This window comes from Saccostrea cucullata, unplaced genomic scaffold (assembly GCF_032062105.1).
Source record: "Saccostrea cucullata isolate Sc308-1 unplaced genomic scaffold, CSIRO_AGI_Scuc_v1 ctg891, whole genome shotgun sequence".
NCBI lineage: Eukaryota > Metazoa > Mollusca > Bivalvia > Ostreida > Ostreidae > Saccostrea > Saccostrea cuccullata.
This window is the reverse complement of record NW_026919394.1, coordinates 134,126-157,804: the sequence shown is the minus strand read 5'-3', so window position 1 is coordinate 157,804 and position 23,679 is coordinate 134,126. Positions and strand designations below refer to the sequence as shown.

General features: G+C 33.3%; 2 protein-coding genes across 2 annotated transcripts; one reads left to right on the top strand and one right to left on the bottom strand.

The window, feature by feature from the left end:
• Positions 1-1,276: 1,276 nt before the first annotated feature.
• On the bottom strand, positions 1,277-16,206 carry LOC134230598 (uncharacterized). Its single transcript, XM_062712441.1, has 18 exons — positions 16,077-16,206; positions 15,788-15,840; positions 13,403-13,466; positions 13,019-13,108; positions 12,743-12,859; positions 12,021-12,110; positions 10,725-10,874; positions 10,457-10,555; positions 10,066-10,179; positions 9,809-9,895; positions 8,665-8,763; positions 7,407-7,493; positions 6,638-6,977; positions 6,252-6,440; positions 5,740-6,011; positions 2,626-3,137; positions 2,429-2,467; positions 1,277-1,653 (listed from the first exon to the last, which is right to left on the bottom strand). Exons 2-18 carry the CDS (start codon positions 15,789-15,791, stop codon positions 1,355-1,357), a joined length of 2,652 nt encoding a protein of 883 aa, XP_062568425.1. The 5' UTR covers positions 15,792-15,840; positions 16,077-16,206; the 3' UTR covers positions 1,277-1,354.
• A 3,658-nt stretch (positions 16,207-19,864) lies between these two features.
• Positions 19,865-23,679, top strand: LOC134230641 (uncharacterized). The gene is made up of 2 exons (XM_062712477.1): positions 19,865-20,385; positions 22,520-23,679. Exons 1-2 carry the CDS (start codon positions 20,127-20,129, stop codon positions 22,633-22,635), a joined length of 375 nt encoding a protein of 124 aa, XP_062568461.1. The 5' UTR covers positions 19,865-20,126; the 3' UTR covers positions 22,636-23,679.

Sequence of the window (23,679 nt, the reverse complement as noted above, 5' to 3'; positions counted from 1 at the left end):
CGGGGGATAACTCTTCTGAATGTGGAATTTGTCTATTGTAGCATCCAATGACCTTTGATCCTTTAAACTTTAACCTAACCATTTGCATTTCAGACTATTCTAACCAAATCTATACCAAAACTTGCACTTACCGACTGTAATGGTTCCTGTCAACTTCATGAAATATAATCCAATTAAAATACAAAATGAAATAATTCCTTCAGATATACATGCAATGATATGTACACCACACTGCACGTGCAGTGCAATCTAAAAATGATAATGGTAAAACTAGTACTTAAGTTGGGTACGTGTCGCAAGCCCACTGTGATGCAGGTGTTCAGATACATGTAAAGTACAAGAACAAATTCAAAATTATAATTTTACAAAAGATGTTTCATTTTAACTTTGCCATCTAGGCCTATTTCCAAAAACAGGCAAATAGGGTGTGTTTGTGTGTGTGTGTTGATGGAAGAGGGGTGGGGGTGCCTAAATTGATTGTGTACATGACAGCTTTCGAGGAGTTTTTGCCTAAAGTTTGCACATTTCGAAAAATTCATCAAAAACGCTTTACACAAATTTGAATAATATTATTTGTTGTTGATCTTTATGAGAAAATAGATATTAAAAGTTCCAATTATGGGCCAAAAATTTGTAATTCCCCTTTATCAAACCTAATTTAAATCATTAATTAAATTCTGTTGTTTAATTCCAGACTGGTACATGTAATGAATTAAGATTATGAAATACCTATAAGAGGCTCATGGGTCATATGGTCACCTGAACATATTATGTTGGGCTTGGTGAAAACATGTACATGTATTATGTAAATTATTGAATTATATTGACTTGGTGAAGCCCAATTTGAGGGAGTGTTTATTTAGAGGCAAGCACCTTAGTGCGGGTATTACTGTCTCATGACAGCATCAAGTTGATTTTTGTTTTTGTTTGTTTGTTTGTTTTTATTTTTTTTTTTTGGGGGGGGGGTTTAAGAAGTGTCGGAAAGTAATAAAGATAATATTCAAATTCATTTTTGGTTAACGTTGTTTGGAATATAACAACATATTGAAAACTGACATATGGTTTTGAAGAATTTCTTCCTAACATGCATCAAATTCAAGTTGCACACATGTAAACATAAAACGTCATCAAAATGAATATTTCTCACTTAAAAAAGAAATGAAGGAGTTTATGGTCATCTATACTTTTGCTCCAAAGCTACTTTCTGAATCTGGTACATAGTATTTTTTCCTGCTAGTTAGTAAAAACTATAACATGATAAACATTCAGTAAAACAGTTAACAATGATATATCCTGCACTTTTGCGGGATTTAACTTGTGTTAAAGAAAGGTAAACGACTTTTGATTACACTAGTCAAAGAACTGCGTTTTCCATAAGCGTTTCGTGAAGATCAAGTCTACCAAGTTTCATCAGAAGATTGTTTATATATTTGAATGGGTTACTTTGATCCTTGATACGGACTACCATCCTTTCTAAAAAACTTTCTTCTGTTTTCTGGGTATCCATATGCATCTCCTTTCTTAAGCGTTGTTTTTCGTCCTCAGTCAGTTGAAGGTATATGTCATTAACGACACGCTCTGTATGTCTAATGGCGTTTAATTCCATCTTTTCTCTCTCACGTTGTCTTTGCCTTTGTAAATTTTTTCTCTCGTCTTCAAAACATAGAGTGGATATTCAGTGTTAATGTTTCGTTAGTAAATATGCAATTTATTTATCGAATGCATATGGGGCAATATTTATTTTTATATTTTCACGAGTAAGAAATTCGAATGAAAATATCAAAAATTCTGTTTCACGAGTGAAATAAATTTCACATTCAATACCAAAGCATTGAATTGTTCTGTTTATTACATTTTCTTTAACACCCCCCTGCCTCTGTCCTTTTGTAATTCAGTTAAAGGCTACATGACGTCATAGTTTCAGAGAGGTTGAGAGGTCATAGCTAAGTTTTGTGAAATTGAAAACATTGAAAACATAGTTTTAACAACATATATTGGGCAGTCAGTTCGTCAGTTTTATTCTCCATGAGAATAGTTTATTTACTCTCATATTTTACAGCACTCTTCTTTATGGGAAGGAAAATCGACAGTTTTACTGCACTTCTGATCCATGTATTTGTTACAGTCTGATAGGAGATCATTTTGACATCACTTGCACACTGCGACAAAATATTACTTCTATTTATGAATATATACATGTACATGTATATTATAGTCGTTCACCATTGAAAATATAAAATTAATTAAGTTAATAAGCGTCCACTCAATCTCATTTCTGCTTTTATCAAACCACAATTTTTATCATGATAAACAAATATTAAATTACTTCAATGAAAAGTTAAACAGTTTTTTTTTTAAGTAAAAATTGTTTTGTTTTCATGAACATAGTGTATCAGCGATGAACATTAAAACATTGGAATATATTTACCATTTGTGTGCTTTTCCTTTTCTTCAATTTCACAAGCAGCTAAAAGAGAAATAAATAAAATCATAACTCTGGCAAGAAAAAGAAAAAAACAAAAAAACATCTGAAGTGATTACAATATATAGATAAAAAGTACAACACTTCAAAGATTTGGGATTTTAGTTCTGAAACTTAAAAAAAAACTTAACTTTGTATATTACCTTCATATCTCTGTCTTAAAAAACTCCACGTCAGTCTTTTCCAATCCACACATATATTGCCGACATAATACTCCAAATGACCTGTTGGTACCCCAGGATCGCTAACCTCAACATTTACAAAACTTGTACTCTTCTTAAGAAATTCTATCTGAGGGGTTGAATTCAACTTGACTGATGTTTTCATATTTTCTGAAAACAGAAGTTTCACTTTTCCACCTGACTTTATGGTAAAATCTGCAGACTCGTCGCCATCTTGAATCTGCAGCCAACCTTTGTCCAGCATTGCATTTGATTTCTTGTTCAGATAGAATCGCTGTGATTCAATGCATTCTGCTCTTAATTCAATTAAATCAGGGTCATCTTCTGGAATCCTGAACATCGTCAGGAGTTTACATTTTGCTTTCAATCCAAGAAGTGTTAAAAAGTCATCAAGAGCTTGTTCCAGAAAACCTTTTTGACGTTGGTCATCTCGAGATGAAATCTGGGATTCCGTGATTTTGACGACATGTGTTCTAAAAATAATTTTTACAATTTGTCATTACAGATAAATGATACTGAGGTTTGTCACTCGTCAGGTTTTTAAAGAAAGGTTCAGTCAAAACCTCTTACTTCAAAACCGTTATTAAATTGAATTTTTTTTTTAAAAATCGCAAATTAATATAAAAGACGAACCTTTTTTTTTTACATTCAAATAAAATTAATGCTCATAAATTTATAAAGAAGCAAGATTTTTGTGGGACGTGGAGACCGGTCCTTTCGATGAGACCATATAATCCGAGGTCCCATGACGCAGTAGGCGCTGGTACGAAAAAGATCCCACACTGCTCAATGGCCCTAGGTGCTGACCATAGGACAAAATTTGCAGCTTTCCACCAACAAATCTCGAGAGGGACGTTTAACAACATACAATCAATCAATCAACAAACTTTTGCAAAGAGATGAAGATATATTTAAAACTTAAATCTCTTACCCCAACGTCTTCTATCATTTTTTTTAAATTACTTGATACTTTCGACCGTACGTACAATCATTATAAAACATAGGTAATCAGAGATTACAGAGCTCACCTCAATGAATGTTGTCTTTAAGTAAGGCAAAGTCACACAATTAACCAACAAGAAGTGTACATTCCAAAAATGAAAATATTTAAGCAATTTTAATCTGATTTTGAAACAGACCTACATAAAAAATTTAAACTAGTTCTTCTTCATGAAAATGTAGTTAAAATCCAGCATCTGAAGCAAATTTGAGAGTTTCCATCTCTTGATGCAACATTTGTGCAAGTTTGGTTTATCCAATGTTATATAAGCCTTATAGTTTATTGGTAATAGACCTGCACCCATAACTTTTACCTGGTCTATTATCGAAAATGTATGTCGAATTCAGCATCCGAAGCAAGTCCATTAGTGTGCATCCTAAGATGTATCATCCATGCAAGTTTGCTCATTATAGGGCTCATAGTTAATTGGGTATGAAACATGCATCAAAAACTAACATTTTCACTCATCAACAAAAAGTAGGTCAGATTCAGCATCCGAAGCAAGCCCGGTAGTATGCAATGCCATCCTTATATGTATCATCCATGCAAGTTTGGTCATTAAAGAACTCATATTTACTTGGAAATGAATCATGCACCAAAAACTTTAACCTATTCACTCAACTGGAAAATGTAGGTCAGATACAGCATCCGAAGCAAGCCTGGTAGTATACATCCTTATATGTATAATCCATGCAAGTTTGGTCAACATAGGGCTTATAGTTACTTGGAAATGAAACCTGCACCAAAAACATTAACCTGTCCACTCAACCATAAAATGTAGGTCATATTCAGCATCCGAAGCAAGCCTGATAGTATACATCCTTATATGTATAATCCATGCAAGTTTGGTCAACATAGGGCTTATAGTTACTTGGAAATGAAACCTGCACCAAAAACATTAACCTGTTCACTCAACCATAAAATGTAAGTCAGATTCAGCATCCGAAGCAAGCCTGGTAGTATGCATCCTTAGATGTATCATCCATGCAAGTTTGGTCAACAAAGGGCTTATAGTTACTTGGAAATGAAACCTGCACCAAAAACTTTAACTTGTTCACTCAACCAGAAAATGTAGGTCAGATTCAGCATCCGAAGCAAGCCCTGTAGTATGCATCCTTAGATATATCATCCATGCAAGTTTGATCAACATAGGGCTTATAGTTACTTGGAAAAGTAACCTGCACCAAAAAACTTAACCTGTTCACTCAACCGGAAAATATAGGTCAGATTCAGCATCTGAAGCAAGCCTGGTAGTATGCATCCTTAGACGTATCATCCATGCAAGTTTGGTCAACATAGGGCTTATAGTTACTTGGAAATGAAACCTACACCAAAAATTGCACCAAAAATGTTAACCTGCTCCAAAAACATTAACCTGGTCATTCCTTTGCTGAAATTGCAGCATCTGAAACTTTGACTGGTACAATGAAACACTCTAGAACCATCTTCCATGCATGTCTAATCAATATAGGACATAGAAGTACTTAAAAAGAAAACTGCTCCAAAAAACTTAACCTGGGATTTAAACACCGACACCGACGCCGACGCCGACGGGGACGCATATTTTTTAAAGCTCCCCCAACTTCGTTGAGGTGAGCTAAAAATGATACAAGAAAATATTTTGTTGCCTATTTTGACTTTTTACTACACCAAATATGATACGTGTTAGTTCAAAAAGGTCACACAAAAATTTATGCACAATACCCCCACCCCCTCCAATTTTCTTTTCGATTTTGAGTCCTACTTTCCTGGTATGTCGTGAGTACTTCTCCAAAATATATTTCTCAAAATTCCTTCATATTACTAACTTTAAAAATAATATACTTAATCACTCGATCGGGGCTTTTTTTCGCCATCTTCAATTTTTTTTATTCAAAAGAACAGATTGGTCACTCTGAATGTTTCCTAACTCTTTTTAATCCAAACGTGTCATCAATTCAAATAAATTTCAAACATATATTTGAAAGAATGTTTAAAAGAAATCGGACATTTACATTTCGCATATGAAACATGCCTTTCTGATTTCATTTACAGACAGTTCTATTTTTAATTCTTTACATTTAATTTCAACTTACGTTGAATTTGGTTTTAGCTCAAAAGCAAGACTTTTCTTGTGAGCTCTTGGTTCTACAATCTCGGGTGTCCAGTTTGATGATCCCGAATCCGAGGTTATCCTGACATATTTTGCTTTCTCTTCATTCTGTTCTTCATTAGGAAGCTCTATCATGCCGTTGTTGATTGGAGATTGAGATGTTACTTGAATACCTTCCGAAATGGTTATATGACCATATTCCTCAGGTTTCTCCTCCTGATAACCTCTTATTCTCTCTTTGTCTGTAATATGTACCTATTCATAAAACAAACACGGGGAAAATGTTCACAAAATATACAAGATTGGAATTACATGTATAACATTGAAAAAGCCATAGACTAAAAAAAATGATAAGAAAATAAAGAAAAAATTTGATTAATAGATTAATATCATGCTTTAATCAAAATATACGCTGCAAAATTATAGTTTTATCCAAACATACCTATAGTTTATAGGAAGTTATTTTCAAAATTAAATATTTCGGGAAAAGATCACCTTGTACTTGACGGTAAGTGAGTCAGAATGTTCGGTTGGAGGGATTTTGAAACAGCAGCTTGCTTCTGGAATTTCCATTGAAACGCCTTTGGATAGTTCATTTTTTGAAAACTCTTTCTTTCCAGATGGAAATTCATAGTGCACCACAAAGATATCACCAGGTTCAATAGTCATAGTAACCTTGTTACGCTTAAAGTGGTAAAACAAATTGTGTTCAGTTGTCTTACTTGCATAATTTAATTAAATATCACAACTTTACAAATAATTGAATTATTTTAAAGACAGAGAAGGGTAAAGAAAGGGATCTATTAATCAAAACTAATACAAAATCAATAGGTTAAGATTTCTATTTGATGAAATTAATGCAATTTATTGTCAAATGATACCTCGTGATCAATCTTAATATCTTGAGCCTGAGTCCATTTGCCGGACTTGGAATCTTTTACTTTTCCTTTTACCGTCTGCCAGGAAAACTCCCCTTTGTTGTCTAAACATACTCTGGTTGTCGCTGAAAAATCTTCCATCTTGTAAACCTGAATAATCTCATTTTTCTCAAAATCACTGTCCTTAACATCTTCTTGGTATTTATCTGGGGATAGCTTTTTTAGAGTGCCGACAAAATCTGAGTCCTTTTCCTCTTCAAAATCCGAATCAGCGACTTCTTCAAAATCCGAAGAAGTAAGAATGGATATATCTTCTTCTACTAATTCCTCCCCGGGAGGAAGACTAAAAAAAATGTTTCTCTGAGTCAGTGGTATTACAGCACAACATGTTTAACATGTTTTTTTTATTTCAATAAAATGGATTTGCTTCTGATCTATTCTGTTAATTGTTTTGAGAGAGAGAGAGAATTCAGAAAATAGTAATTACTAAACTGTTGAAATTGATTTTTTTTTTCGAATATATATGGTATAATTTCATTTACCGATCCTCATTCACTTCCACTGAAGAGGACCCGGTATTTAAACCAGAAGCATAGCTTGCTTTTGACTCACTCGCAAACATTTATCTCCAAAATTTAAAATAGGAACAAGATCGTTTTTATAATTTTTGTTAAAAAAAATATTACATTACTGAGAGAATTTACTAATTTACTAATAAACACAAAACACGAAGTATAGAAACATTAAGAAATTTTTTTTCAGAAAGACTCACCATTTCTTTCCTAATTTTATACATTCTCCAATATTGTAACAAGCAGTTTCGATGCTTTTCAAAATTGTATCTAGACTACCTTCTCCACTAAAATAAAAATTAAATGATTTAGTATTCTCATATTTACGAGGGTTGTTCCAAAAGGTCGTGGAATTTCTTTCCAAAAAATTTCGTGATTTGATGAAAGCAAACAAAAGCTTTATTTTCAATAAAGAGTCATTTTGCAATGATACTTGAAAATTTCACCAAGTTCCAATTACCAATAAGTTCACACGAGCTTTTTGAAAATGGATTAGTTGTAAAACCCGGTGGAGACTTCGACGTAACGTCAAGTTAAGTATGTCATGTCAAGTTATAAGGGCCAAGTAAAGGTGCATGAAAAATTTCATGAAATTCTTTTGAAATTCTGAAGAAAGCTTATAATGATCAATCAAGTTGCTTGTCAACAGTGAACCTCTATTAACGCTTAATTTGTCTACGAGATAAAACAGGCCCTACAATAGGCGGCCACATCTATAATCAACCTCCATGGAAGTTGTATTTTTCTTAGATTTCTCATGCCACTGGAAAATCAGATGCTTACTGCATTTTTCTCCGGCCTGTATCAGTAGTATATATTTAAGTCAAAGCGTTTCCGAGATTTTCATAAAACATATAACTTGTCTGAAATTTGACGTTGTCTAGCAATTTAAGGACAAACAATAACAATTAACAACGTCAAACTAAATAATCATTTAAATCAGTACAACTCTCACACAGAGATTTGTAAGAGGTCAAGCAATTGTAATAATGACATAATTTTCGTTTTATAGGCTACATAGCCCGGTTTCTTTCTCATTTCAAGTATTAAGAATTAAAATGATAATGAAAAAATAAATGTGTCCCCCGCTTTTTCATACATCCGTTTCTACGGCAACTGCCATTGAGTTTGTATTATATATATTCAAATTTTTTATATAAAAAATTTATATAAAGTGTCTTTATTCTCATTTGTAATTTTCAACCATTTTCACTAATAAATAATTAAAATATGAAGAAATTCCACGAACTTTTGGATCAACCTTCCTAAATGCTCATGTTTGATAGTACATTAGCTTGTTAAACTAAGTAGGTCTGATTAAAAAAAATCCAATTAGTTATACTTTTAAGTACATGTACATGTAGACCTTCCTGAAAACTTAAGAAAAATTTTAGCTTTTAATAATTTTACAAAATGATACCATGATTCGGTTTTGAAAAGGAATGAGAAAATTTCTACCTTTTCCGATAACGTATCATTTGTGTCTTGCATTCTTTAATGTCTTGGCAAACTGGACTTATTTCCGCTTTGAAATTTAATGAAAAGGCATCAGATGCACTGCAAGTAAGAAATCCTGGTAAATTTTAACCAATTAAAGGTTGTTTTCTAGAACATTTTTACGCTTGACAGAAAAAGTCATTTTTTCTGCAATGATTTGCTAAACAAAAACTTAATAGTTTCTTTCATAGTGAATGAATTTTAATAAACAAGGTATATTTATCACCGTCAATCTCTGTAGAATTAAATTATATATGCAAAATATATAATAAAAATAATACTCTAAACCAGCATGAGGTAGAAGACATCTACAATATAACGATTCCTTGATACTTGGTTTATCAAAAGTCAAAAAGAGAAATAAATTGCAATGCGATATAATCGTATCGAAAGACTGACAAGAGCACATACATATACAAAAATTTACCCATGGTTACACTCATACAAATTTTTAGAAAGTTTTGTTGACCTCCTAATGAAAAGGTTTGAGACAGGTTTTGAAGGAAGTATAAATGGATAATAAACAGATGGTGCATACCAAAACATAGTGTCTATTTACTTTTTTTCGAGTGACAATATAAAATGAGTATTTTTTTAGCTACTGGTCTTAGGCTTACAAGACAAATATTATAAATAAATCTAAAACATTAAAATTTTTCTCCACAAATTCTAACTTTTCAGCTTCAATATTCAAATTATCTTAGAAAAAATTATCCCAATAGCCTAATGGCGTAGGTATTTTATATACATCTTATTTCATATTAATCTGGAAAAAATGTTGGTTGCAGTTTTTAATAGACTTGCAAAAAAATCAGAAGATTTCTTTCTAAAAACAAAATTTACGTCTGGAAGGGTTTTAGTACATAGGTCTGAATAATATCTTAAGGAAAAGATTAATATGAAACAAAAAAGACAAAAAAGGTAAAAAAAAAAACAAAACAAAAAAACATAAATTCTTTAAAAGGAAAAAAAAAACAATATAACAAGATAAACAACAATGTGATTTTTTTTTTTATAGGAAATCTAATGTTAGTTTAGTTTCATCATTATTGGATTTAGTTTCATCCTAGTTACATTACATGTGAAGGAGTTATTTGTTCGGTACCTTAAGCTGCGAATTATACTACGACCATGAATGAGAATTCTCCTTGTTTGTTTGAACATCTGCTTGTACCTTTCCATCTCCGTATTCCTTCAATTAATAATAAAGCAATAATTATAAAAATAAAAAAGGATAATAAGTAATGTTCCTTCCTTTAAACAACACGTGTAAATCGCTTGTGAAAATGTTGAAAATAATACATGTAGATACTGATATTTATATGATTGCTTGTAAAAATGTTGAATATATAGTCGAATCACCTTTCGTCTGCCGGTGTACATTTCAGTAGTTCTCGTGCTAGCCCGCAGACTCTCTGGATAAAGAGGCACTGCCGTACCTCGCAAATGAGGAAGGGTTTAAATTTCTCAGACGTTCTTAAAAAGTAAATAAATACATGACTGTGTTTCCCCAAAAGCCCAACAGATTTTTTGTAGCACTGAAATAAATGACTATTTGCTTACAGAGTTGATTTTTCCTTAATCCTCTATGAATATAAACATTATTCAAAATTATATTGTGAGGAAGAACTACTTAGTGATTACACGGTGAATATTTGATATTAAAAAAATATTTAAAATATGAATGATAAATATGAAATTTAAAAGTTTTGAAGTGGAAAATTAAATGAGATATTGATCTTAATATACTTACCTGATGTTGTTTATTTTCATTGATTTCAAGACAGGTTTCATTTCTTTGCAGATAAATGAACAAAATTCTATACATGACGCATGCAAGGAAACTCTACATCTGCAATTATTTGTGATGGTTTAGATTGCTTTAAATTATTCGGAATAAATATCTAATTCTGTGATAAACAGTAAATATAGTGTGTATATTTTATTTTCTTTAGTTAATTCTTATTTCAATGAATCGTTAACCTTTCTATAGGAATTATTTAATTCATCATAAATCTTACTCTTGAATATCGGAAGATGAAACATTATCAATTTTGGCTTCGTTTGAAAGGTCGGTTGGAATATCAGGTGTAAGAAAAGATAATATTTCATCTACAATTTCAGGAATTTGGACAATGCTGTCTATTTCTTTATGGTGTTCAGTAGAAAACCTAGAAAATTGAAAAATTTTATTGAAGTATTTTTGAAATGTCATCTTGACATATTTTAATAATTAGAGACGAAAAACTAGGATATCTGCATTTATTTTACATCGGTTGGTTACTGCAACGAATATTTTCTAGTCGTATGCGAATGCAATGATACATGTATTTATCACTTCTTATTAAAATTTTATCATAAAGTTTCTTATTCAAGCATTGAATTTTTAGTTTTGCATGTCGTTGGTCCTATAACACAACTGGTCAAGTCGTCAAATTGATTGCGCGGTATGATAATTTGTCGGCATGGCCAAAAAATTGAAAAATTAACTTTGAAGACCCAGTTGTTGTATTTTGAGGTCAATTTAACAGGGTATTTGTTTTTATTAAATTGAGTCAAAACATTGTATATTTCGGTGTTCCTATAGTATAAAAAATTTATATAGTTCCTACTGTGTATCCAACCGCGTGGTAACAAGGTTTCGCATGTGATAAAGACTCGAACGTCGGGGATTTTTAATAGATTCTATAAAGATTAATTACAGTGAATGTAAATATGCAACAATTAGAAAACTTTATACTGAGGGGCATATCCTTTCATGCAGATAATTAGGGATTGTTATGCCCTGATATTCTTAAAACTTTTAAGAAGGGGTCCATATTGTTCATAATAAATACGTGAAATCATTGCATATAAATAACTTGAACAAAATTTATGAGCATAAAGAGAAACATATACCACATAACAGAATAAATATCAGTTTAAACTAATTTGAATCCCTTTCAAGTATTAACACCGTTCACGGTAGCTCAATCGGTAGACCGATCGCTCCGTGATCGGGAGGTCGTGATTTAGAATCTCGGCTTCGACTGACGTGAGTCGATAAAAATGGGTAGCAACTCTTCCTTTTGGCATTTTCTCGGCACGTTGAAATGGAAGTTGCGGTTCCTTCGGATGAGACACGAAGGCTAGTGTCACGACAGTTGTTGACACGATAAAGACCCGTCACTGCTCAGTGCCCTGAGTGCCGAGTAAGGTTAAATTTTGAAGCCCTTCATCGGTATATGGCAACGTCTCTACATGAGTGAAAAAATATCGTGCGGGACGTAAAACAACATAGAATAAATCCATCAGTCGTGTATATATAAAGAGCTCACCTGTGGGTAATCTGCTGACAAATGTGGCAAACTATTACACTGGTATCTTTGATAATGGCAAAGATCAGAGGAAATACTTCTTTACATTGTCTAAAAATATGTAAAAAGTATTTTTAAAAAGTAAATTATTGTAATATGAAATAACCTGGCTAGTCAAATTAAATTATCTGATAAGTACATTAAGGGTTTTTTTTAATTTCTAAATGTTTAAGCACTCATTCTTCAGCTAAATGAAATACAAAAAATACATATATCTATTTATAGATAATAGATATTTAAGAAGATTATCAACCCTGTTACCGAAAAAAATAATTCTGTGGAAAGCCTGCATGGGAATTAAAAGTAGGAATCTAAATTTAAATTAACTGTAAATTCTTCGAAAAACGTCACAAACAATATACTACAAGGTCCTCTCAGTACATGTATATTCATTTCAGCTAAAACTTCGTAATAATCCTGTGTTTTATTTTAGTATGCTGACTTTTAAAGAAGTGTGAATAAGATTGATTTTACTCCGCTTTGCGAAGAATTGCGCAAGAAAGACCGCACTTGGTTTCTTTAAAAGCCTTCCAAATTCCAAGTGTTGTCTTACATGTATTTCTATGGTCTAAAAGAATACGTAAGCTTTATAATTAAAACGAAGTCAGTCCAAAAATTTCTTACGGAGTTATTTGAAAGAGGTAAATACTCAGTATATTTTATATTGTAATTTTGTATGTTACCTAAATCTAATAACAGGTGCATCTTGTGTACGTTTTAATATTTCCAGCAAAAGTTCCAAACAGACAGTAGTGTCTTGTACAATAACTTCTCCTTTCTCCCAATCTTTACCTTCCATTCTAGGTATGAATATAATTGAAAAAAAAAACATATTAAGAAGAATTTTAAGATGAAAAATATTATTCTTGACACATTTTGTTAATGAAGATTTAAGAAATGTTACAGCTAAAAGATACTATAAAAGAAATTTAATGCTTTTCTGTTTTACTCCAACATACATTGATAGCTGAATAGCACCAGTTCTAATTGTTTCCACACGTAATTTGATCTGATTAATTCCATTGTCCACCGTGTTTCTGTGTACGTCTCTGAAAGAAAAAAAGTCATATACATTTTGTAGATTAAGTATTATTTTAGAAACTGGATTGCGATTTTTTAATTGCTATTTAGTGAAAAGTGCAAACTAATATTTCTACTGATTACCCTTTTACCCTCAATGAGGTATGACAACAATTTCCTCAATACTTTTTAATTTGTATTTTTCGTAGTCTTCAAAATTTATCTATAATTTTCATTTTCTAATGCATTCGTGACTGTTTTCAAAAATTTTCAAAATAAAGTTAAAGATGATTTTAACATGCAGATAAGAAATGAGTACTTACATGTGCCTTTGATCTTTTCTTGTTAGGTTTTCTATCACGTTCGTTACTTTCTCTCTGAATTCCTCTTATGACATAAAAAAAAATTATCATATGAAGGTCAGAACTTTGACTGGAATTTTGTAATTGTCATATTTTTTTTCAAGTTTCATATACAATAGGCTCTGGAAGAAAGATATTTAGAGTTCTAAAATTGATAGATGATAATTTCATCAATTTTGAATAGGCTGCTACGAAAAATACAAACAAAAATATTCAGGGTCCGTCTCGATGGTTAGCATGTCTGTGGGAACGAGGGAAGAGGTGCCTCCACCCAAATAATATTGCCGGTTCGTGTTTCGGATGTTGGTTTGTTAATTTGGATATTCTAAATAAAATTTGATATATTTGGGGAGATCAACTTATGTTTTGTATTTACACATAACATTATCAGTGATGTATTGTGTAAGAGTGATCTCCCCTTTATCTGATTTACCTTTGAATTTTCTGTCGTCATTTATACATGTATAATAAATGAAAATTCATTTATCAAATCTGGTGTTTATGTTACTTTTATATGGATATAAATTGTTATAAGTATGAGCAAAAAAAACTGGCTTCAGTGAACTTGTAAACCTATTTGTCCCTATTATCAAATGCTAAATAGTTACAGCTTGATGAGTTTCATAAAAAGTTAAATATGTATGTAAAAGTGTTAAAATCAATTTGAATTTTATTCATGTAAACGAAAAATTTGATAATATGCCAAATCTCTCTCTCTCTCTCTCTCTCTCTCTCTCTCTCTCTCTCTCTCTCTCTCTCTCTCTCTCTCTCTCTCTCTCTCTCTTTCTCTCTCTCTCAGTTCAAAATCTGATTTTTTTAACTTTGATATAATGCTTCAGCAGATTGTGTTTAAAAAAAGGAAATTCAAAATAAAACACATTGTAACATCAAACTATTTTTTATAAGATTTCAATCAATTTAAAATTGAATGTACCTTTTTTTGCATAACACATCTATTGGAAAATACAGAACCCAATCAGGTATGTGATTTTCAACCAATATAACAGAATGCAGTGTAAGGGATGTTGACATATTTATATGACTTAGTTATTAAGATAAAGAAATTCAAGATTTGCAGTGGCCTGCTAAAGGAGACCAATGTCCGTTTCATCTGTTGATGTTAATTCAGAATTCATTGTTATACCTTTAAAAATTGGTTCCTATACAAATCTATTCCAAAAAGTCTATTATATCTTATGTTTTGCTGAGTAGGCATAAAAACATGGATGTTTGACCGCTGAATGAGATGCTTGACCGATTACGTCACAGAATGGGCGGAGCTTAATCTCATATTTTATTCGTTCAACAGTGACCGTCCCGAGGTTTCACGGAAAACAGTACAAGATTTATCATTACAAACGGCCTAAGGCAGACAGTTTGGTTCTTCGGTCCGACTAAACGCATGTTGCCATCGACCTCAGTCAATAAATGTATACTGTTTCAATTGATTGTTTGCCAAAACGACATGATTATAAGAAGCTACGTATATTAATTTCTTCACAGTCCCTGGATTTTAATTGAGAATATCTTATCTTTCACACATCACAGTATTTGTATTTATTTGCATACCTTTTTCAAAATTAAATAATTGGAATTACGCCATTTAAACTTTTAAAGCAAGCCTAAAAGTTTGTTACGTTTAAAAAAATGTTACAGCATTTCAATTGATAATCAAGTTGTGTCTACCTCTGTATAAAAGAAAGAATTAATTTTCTTGTTTCTCAATTGCATTTCAAAGATCAACAAAGAATAACACATTTGTAGCAAAGAAAAAAACAAATTTTAAAACAATGACAAAACTTAAAGAACGTTTATTCATATATCAGCTTGACACTTTTTTGAAGACGGCAGAAATTTTCAATTATTTGTGTTACCTTTACAATTTAGTGGGGAGATTTTGGATATGAATTTAAATACAAGACTTTGTCATTACAGATCTAAAACTTTAATGAAAAAATTATTTTAAAATGAAAACATATTTTTTTTTTTCGATTTTAGATGTGAAAAAAATGACACAAATATATACGAATATATACGTATATTGCTTGAAGTCCTTTGTACAAATAAGGCTTACGTATTATCATGTTTAGATCAATTATTTGATCAATATTACTATATTACTATTTATATGGGAATTTTGAATAGACAATAACATTGCAGGTGTTCGACTTTTTTTTTGCACTGGTTTTCATTGCAAGAGGAAAGCGTATAATATTAATTAATGAATGAAAAAGGGTATTTTAGCAAAGAGGTGAAGCTACTTTTATCGTATAGGGGCTGTTATTATAGTTATTCATTGAAAGTATAAAATAAAAAAATCATTACAGCAATTTTCTTTTTACTCACCCATAGTGCATTCAAAACTGAGAATCCGATGTCATGTATATGGTGAAATTATTCTTAAAGTAAAAAGGCAATTAAACTCTTGTTATTATTCTGATTAATGAACTAGAGGCAAATTTACAAATTGATATGTCTGAAAATTACAACAAACAAATCCTGGCAAAGTTTCTACAGATGAATCAAAAGATTGAATTATGTTGTCTTTATCAGATATTTTGAGCTTTTTAAAGTGTTTTATAGAATTAATTATACACTTTCTGAAATGGAAAGTACATTATCTTTCATATATTACCTGTAAGATGTGCTCATACGAATACCTGAAAATAGAACTCCTAGCAATTTCACGTTCCATAATCTCTTGTGTTACCATATTACAGTTCATGATATGTACCCAAAACAGAATTCTCAAACAGGAAGTCTTAACTTGTTCCATTAAATAAGATATACATCATTCAATATATTGATTTGTCAGTCATTTAAATACCCGTATTCAAAAGTCAGCATTTTTAAGCTTTATCTTATCAATGTACAGGAATACCTGTTCCTGAAGGTCGCCTTTAAACTCCCATTTCATTTAGACTGTGTAAATTTTAAAAGTTTTTGTCAGTCTGCAGCAAGAGCAAAACGTTTCAAATATCCTGATTCCTAGAGGTTTAAACAATATTTATTCATAAAACTTACTAAATTGGACAATAGACAAATTTGTCTAAAAATATCTCTCTATACAAGGTCATGGGTAACAAATATAATAAACTGAGTTAATATTCATAATAAAATATGGGAAAACACAAACACTCTCATACACACCCTCTCCTTCATACACAAAAACACACCCTAATTTGCACAGATCCAAATCAAGAATAATGCAACAAATAATTGTATAGAATTATATAAAGAGGTGATTCATATATGATCACTAGAATAAATAGAAATTGTTATTCCTCTCGTTTCGATCTGATAATCAAAAAAAAATTATCAGATCGAAAGAAGAAGAATAACACTTTTGTATAATTATTCATGTAATCATGATAATTTGTTACCCTCCGTTCACACATAGACGCCGCTTCTACTACGATCAAAGCGTGGCTGAAAACGTGGCCGATGGTGACAAATCGCAGGAGAAACGTCGTGGAGTCTTCATAAGTGCAGTATGATCTCAGTAGAGGCTTCATGATCGGAGAGCTCTACGCTCTCGTCACGCTTATTTTGAACATTTTGAACAAAAGCGTAGCGGGATCGTGGCCATCAAGAATCAGATAAAGCCGTAAAAGAGGGTAGTAGAAGAGCCGTAATCGTACAAGCAGCGCGGAAGTATCGTGGAGAGATCTACCTGATCGTAGTAAAACCGCAATAAAAGCGTAGGAACTTACAAAGTACGCTCCTACAACGCTCCCTCTACGTTCGTACTACGTTCTTGCTAAGATCTCTCTACGTTCCTGAAGATCCTACGAAGACCTACAATGACCTTACGCCGATCATATATCACGACCTATAAGGCAAGAGTTTGTTTTTATAGCGCTGATATTTGACCAATCATCATCTGTAAACTACGTAAATGTGTAAAAGGGTGACACTATACTTGACGATCATTTGCAATTGAGACTTTTCACATCTTGTTACAATTACAATTGAAAATGCCCCGTAAACCACCATGTGGTAAAGCGTCAACGCAGTAAACACGGCCGCTTGTCGGCAACGGTCTGCGTAACATCGTAGTAGAAGCGTGTTAGCAGCGCGATTGACATAAGGACATCGTCGTACGGTCGTAAGGAAGACCATAATTTGCCAAAGTGCTCTGTTTAGACGCCGCGGCCAATCGGCTGCGATCTGCCCCGATCCAAAACTTTTTCACATCATGGCTTGATCGGGACCACTCACTCACTCACTCAGTCGTCCTTAGACGACCAAAATCGATCGGAATGATCGTCTTAAAGTCGCAGCTCTGTGTGAACTGATTGAATGTTGCTCTTTTCAAGTTAAAGACAGCTTATAGCAAGCATTTGTTGGGTTTTGAATAAATTACCAAAAAAATTGCAATACGGAATAATTATCACATTTTTATTGAGGTCACATGCAGGTAAAAAAAGAGAGAAAAAAATACGATGTCGACAAATCATAAATTTATAGTTTTCTTTCTTAAAAGGAATTACTTCATATTTATGTTTCAGTCGTTCAAACTTTCACTATTCCAGTCATCAAGGTTAATTGCTTTATCATAAATTTATTCCTTTCAGATTGCAAAAGTCCAAAATAACGTGAACAATTCTATGAAAAAGAGCATTACCTAATATGACGCATGTTTTTTTTCTATCTCACCTTTCTAATTGATACTTAAGAAGAACATGTTATGAAATGAAATTAATTTAACTTCGTTTATTAAGAATTGAGGATCGGGTAGGAATGGGTCCAACTTTGGTGGAAAAAAAGCTTCAGGGCTTAACTGTTTTTTCGTTTTAATAAAACCATTCTTTTTAGTAAACTCAAATCTCATCAGTGCATTCCTTAGAACGCGACCTTGATTTAGCGTGTAAGGACTTTTAAAACTATATTCCTTCTTTTGTTTGCTTTTATTTCCTTCGAAACTTTTTTCACTAATGCTGAAACATGAACAGTTGCCGGTATAAAAAAAAACTGCAAAGGAAGTCCATAAAGTTACGGCTTTGGCTTGAGGGGTAGTAATGAAATTTGTATCTTACCAGCACTTACTGCAAAACAAGTACGGGACCTCGGTTTGTACGAACTCTTCCGAAAGACCTGTCTGCACATCCTGCATTAGGACTCGAGTCCGCAAGTAAAGGTTCAACTCCTTAATCAGCAACTCTACAATAAACACTCTAACAACTCTGCCATTAGCAGGACAATGACTTTTCGTGATTGTGGAATCCAACTTATCCGAAAGAAATAATCAATGATTGGATTTTATAATTGAATGTAATGCCATGCCTTCGGTATTATTTTTATCATGTGCAAAATATTACATGAACACGTAATTCTGATCTTTGTGATGCGATTTCGGTAGATGAAATACTCGTCATGTGACATTAGTCCGGTATATATATCTGGCAAACCCTTTTGGCTTCAAAATAAGCGTCAGTTGAACTTTGCAGAACATACTTTCGAGGTAGTCAGAGAAAAAAAATCTGTACGACTATTTTCCTCCACAAAGAATGATTTCTAGTAAGTTATTTTGCTAAGTGTACTACCTTTAAAGAATGTGTAAAGCGTGTTCCCTATTTATGTTTATATTTTTGTGATAGAAACAAAATAGATAAATCTTTTTTGTCGACAGCAATGTAAATTCTTAATTATTATTTCTTATTTTAACATTTCGGCATATTAACCAATATAAAATAAACAAAACATAAACTATAAGAATAAAAATAACCAAGTTCATGTATCTATCCTTATAATCTTACTCTCATAATGACGTAATGATATTATGACATACATGTATGTCATAATATATTACACAAACTCTTTTAGAGAGGTAAGTTTTAAAAAAAACTCTGCTTAGCATGTTTTTATTCTAGTTGCCGAATGTGAGACGACTTAAATTTTTCACTAAGATATTTTAATAGGATGCTTAATCAAAACCAGGCACCTGATCGCCGATGGTGATTTAAAATGTTCAGTGTTGTTTGACTGTTCACAATGCGGTTTGTTTTCTAAATTTATGGAATTCCTTATAAAGAACTTTTACCTTTAACGTACAAATTACGCCAAAACATTTATTAATTTCTAAAAGTGTCAGGAATTATAGACTCTAGATATATAGTCCTTATTCTGATTGTTGTCAATGCTATCTATGGTTTTTCAATTTATGAGACTGCTATAAGTAGAACAAATATCATAGTTATACTAGCTCCATTCCTTCCCCGATTTCTTTTTGTATCCATATCATTGAAAATCCTGAACAATAGAAGTACGCTAATATTGTCCAGATATTCATATTGGAAGTCAATATTTGGGAAATGAAAAATATTTCACAAAATATTGAATGTATATGTTCTTTTGATTCATATACGCCTAGGTTTAAACACCTTATGATCATATTACAGTTAAATTATATCAAAATTAACATAATCAAGATTATTTGATTTTATATCAAATAGTAAATTATTAATTTAGGACAGGGTTTTTAATGTTTGGAAGTTGGGCCGAAGTGTACACAAGGTATTACTTCAGGAATATACAAAGATGTATTACGAGTCAAACTGCGTACGAGTTAATCATAAATGTGCACCGGAAGTTATCCCCCTTTTCGAACCAGCAAATTGTTGAAACCAGACGCTTTTTTCTACACTAAGTAATCAAAGGCCATCACGTCCACAGAACCGAAATTATGCCACCAGTTAGAACGTCAGTGACCAAAAGAGCGTCCAGGAAGCGGAGGGAGACTATAGGAACCCCATCGAGAGGCAGAGGGCACCGGTGCAGGCAAAGCACTAGGCCCAGGACAAATCTCTCGCCAACACGCCGGGCCACCGCCGAGGCAACAGGCGCAGATGGAATTCCTGCACTTCCTCTGCCATCCGATACTATACAACCAACGTTGACACCACAAATAGAACAAAGCATCCCTGGAATCCCCAGTGGAAGCGGTGAGTCAAATTCAAATTTTTCAAGTCAACCACTACAAGATATCAGTTGTTATGATTCCGTTGGTTCACACGTCCCTCAGAAAATTAAAAAACAAATATGGGAGTGCAAATTTATAGATCTCTCACTGCTTACTAAAACAGCTTGTGAATTACAAGATTATGAATCACAAGGGGACATACAAATTAAAGAAGGGCGGCTATGCATTGTGAAACCAAAAACAAATACCATTCTCACAATCGATAAGTGGACATTGGCTTTTATTATATTTACAAGCATAATGTTGGAGAAATTTCCAACACGGGCTCAAGAACTACTCAAGTATCTCAGAGATATCAGAATCGCTGCTACTAGGTCAAATAATTGGTTTAAATATGACGAGCAATTTCGTTTAAAAATGGCCAATCAGCCCCAGTTGTCATGGGGTCAAATTAATCAGGAATTTTGGCTTTTGTACATATCTACATTTGTAACAAGGACGAAACTATTCAAACGTATAATCAAACCTCTTCTCAAAGTCAAAGTTCTTACCCAAGCAATCCAAACCGTACTTTGGCATTTTATTGTAATAATTTTAACAAGGGAGTAAGTTGCCCTTTCTTCCCTAAGTGCAAGTACAGACATGCATGCAGCAAGTGCGAAGCTAACCACCCAAGTATCAGGTGTTCAAAGTAATGGTTCAATATATTCTTTGGGTACAACACTAATCAAGTTACATTTGTACAAAATTTATGTAAACATTTAGTTGGATACTCTGATTGTGAATTCATATTCCAGGGTTTAAGTATGGTTTTAATCTTTAATATTTGGGCCTCAGGACAACCCACATTTTTTCTAACCTCCCTAGCCTCAAGGCTAATACAGTAATAGCTGAAAGTAAAATTCAAAAAGAACTAGCATTAAAACGAGTCGCAGCCCCCCCTTTTTTTCTTCACCAACCATTTCACAGAAGAAGGGTAACAAAGAACATAAAAGCTGACCTCACAGTATGGAAAACTTTTTTGCAATCTTACAATGGTATATCGGTTATATTTACCCAGCCCTGGATTCATAATTCAACTTTTCACAGATAGCTCAGGGGGAACTATTGGAGGGTTTGGTATCTACTTTAGCAATGTTTAGGGGGAAATGGGCTTATGGGGTCTGGCAAAGCCTTTGGGTTGAACTAAGTATTACTAGGGACATGACTTTCCTGGAACTTTTCCCCATCGTAGTCGCTATTATATTATGGCAGAGCCACCTTGCCAATTCTAGACTTGTCTTCCATATTGACAACATGTCAGTTGTCCACATCATCAACAACACATCTAAATCTGATAGGGTCATGAATTTTGTTCGCAAGCTTGTGTTTATATGCCTAAAGTCAAATATTGGCCTTATATTTTCCCACAAAACAAAACCATTGTAGACTCCTTATCTCAACTTTAGTGGGGCAGATTCAGGAAACTAGCACCGCAGACAGACTTAGGGCCCATCCCACTACCAAGTCATATCTGGGAAATATAATGCTTGAAGCAGATCGATTATTACAATGCTCAATAGCACCATTAACACATCGAGCATATTCAACAGCGCTGAACAAATTTCAAAACTTCCTTTCAGAATTTAATTTCCAAATTATTTGGCCAGCACCAGTGCAACAGCTCGTGAATTTTATTGGTTCCCTCTCACTTAATAATATGTCATACAGAACAGTATCACTGTACCTAAATGCAATCTCATACATACACAAAATACATGGCTTTCAGGACACACACACACACACACCCTCACACTCACACACACACACACACACACACACACACACACACACACAAAAAAAAAGCCCAATCACAATCTTAAATTTACAAAGAAATGACAAGCTTCTTACACATCTAAATTCTAAGCCACTTACAAAGTATCAGTTTCAAGTCATTTTACAAAAAGCATTACAATTCATTGGGGTCACCGGGCACTTTAGGTCACATAGTTTCAGAATCGGCATGGCAACCGAGCTTGCCAAACAAGGCCTCTCAGATACTGAAATAAAAGCAAAAGGAAGGTGGGGATCAACTTCATATTTAACTTACATTAGGAGACAGTAAAGCTGTCCCCTTGTTATTGTAGTACCTACTAACTCTACCAAAGATTTTTCAGGTACCCCACCCATTTGGATAATGGGATCATCAATTCCATTCTGGGCAGGCCATCATGCTGCAACCTACCGATCAGGGGGAAATAACCTTAATTTACCTGCCACAATTACTTGTTAGGGCAGAGGGGTATGCATTGGTATCAGTTAGACAAGGCAGTTTCTGATTATTTACTTCAGTATTCTACACCCAAATTTCTATTGATACACCTTGGATCTAATGATTTAACAACACCAGATTTAACAAGCATCAAACTGATTCATCAAATACAGTGCAGCCTGTATCACTATAACATACTTCTTCCAAGTTCCACTTTAATCTTTTCCTCAATGTTACCTAGGCTGTACTGGCATGGTGCCCCTCCAACAGCAGGTGCAAAAATAACAAGAAACGACTCAAAGTTAACAAGTCTATCAAAAAGTTTATAACTACTGAAGTAAATGGCTGTTACATAAACAATGAATCAACCATTAAAATCTCGGAAATACAATTGTTCAGGCATGATGGTACCCATTTGTCAAAAACTGGTCTTGAGGTTTACCTTAATAACCTGCAGTCTGCTCTACACATGTTTTTAAACAAGAGAACCAATGTAATTGTATATCCTCCAAATTAACTCAATGTTTTATTTCAAGTACTTAATTTTTGTGGGGGGACATAGTGTCTATGTCCTGTGGCGGGGACTGGGGGATACTTTTGTGTATGTTGGGATCAAGTGGCCCCATAACCTGGTTGTCTCCCCACCCTGCCTCAAAGCAGGGGGGCGTTTTGGTATGTGATACATAAGTACATGTAGCACATAAGTTGTCTAAAGTAACATTATATGGTAACATCCGTGGTTCATGGCCTGTCATGGCTGGTTCCACCTCCACCTCGCACAAGTGGGGGGAGGCCACAGTCTGGTAAAGTAAATGGGTACACCAGGTGGCGCTGGAGACAGGGAGAAGGGCAGTCCCGCATTCACTGGTCCAGAACGTGGTGACCGTTCGGATCGGGCACTTGTGCTTACACTCGGCCCCCTATGTGCCCATTGTTATTTTGGTACATTTGTAGGTATCCCCCGTCCCCCACAAAAAATTGCGGCCTTTTTATCTCCAATTACGTTGATTGTAACAAATGTGTGTTTTTGTGCTAAAAGTATCAATAATAAAGTGATAAACTGAA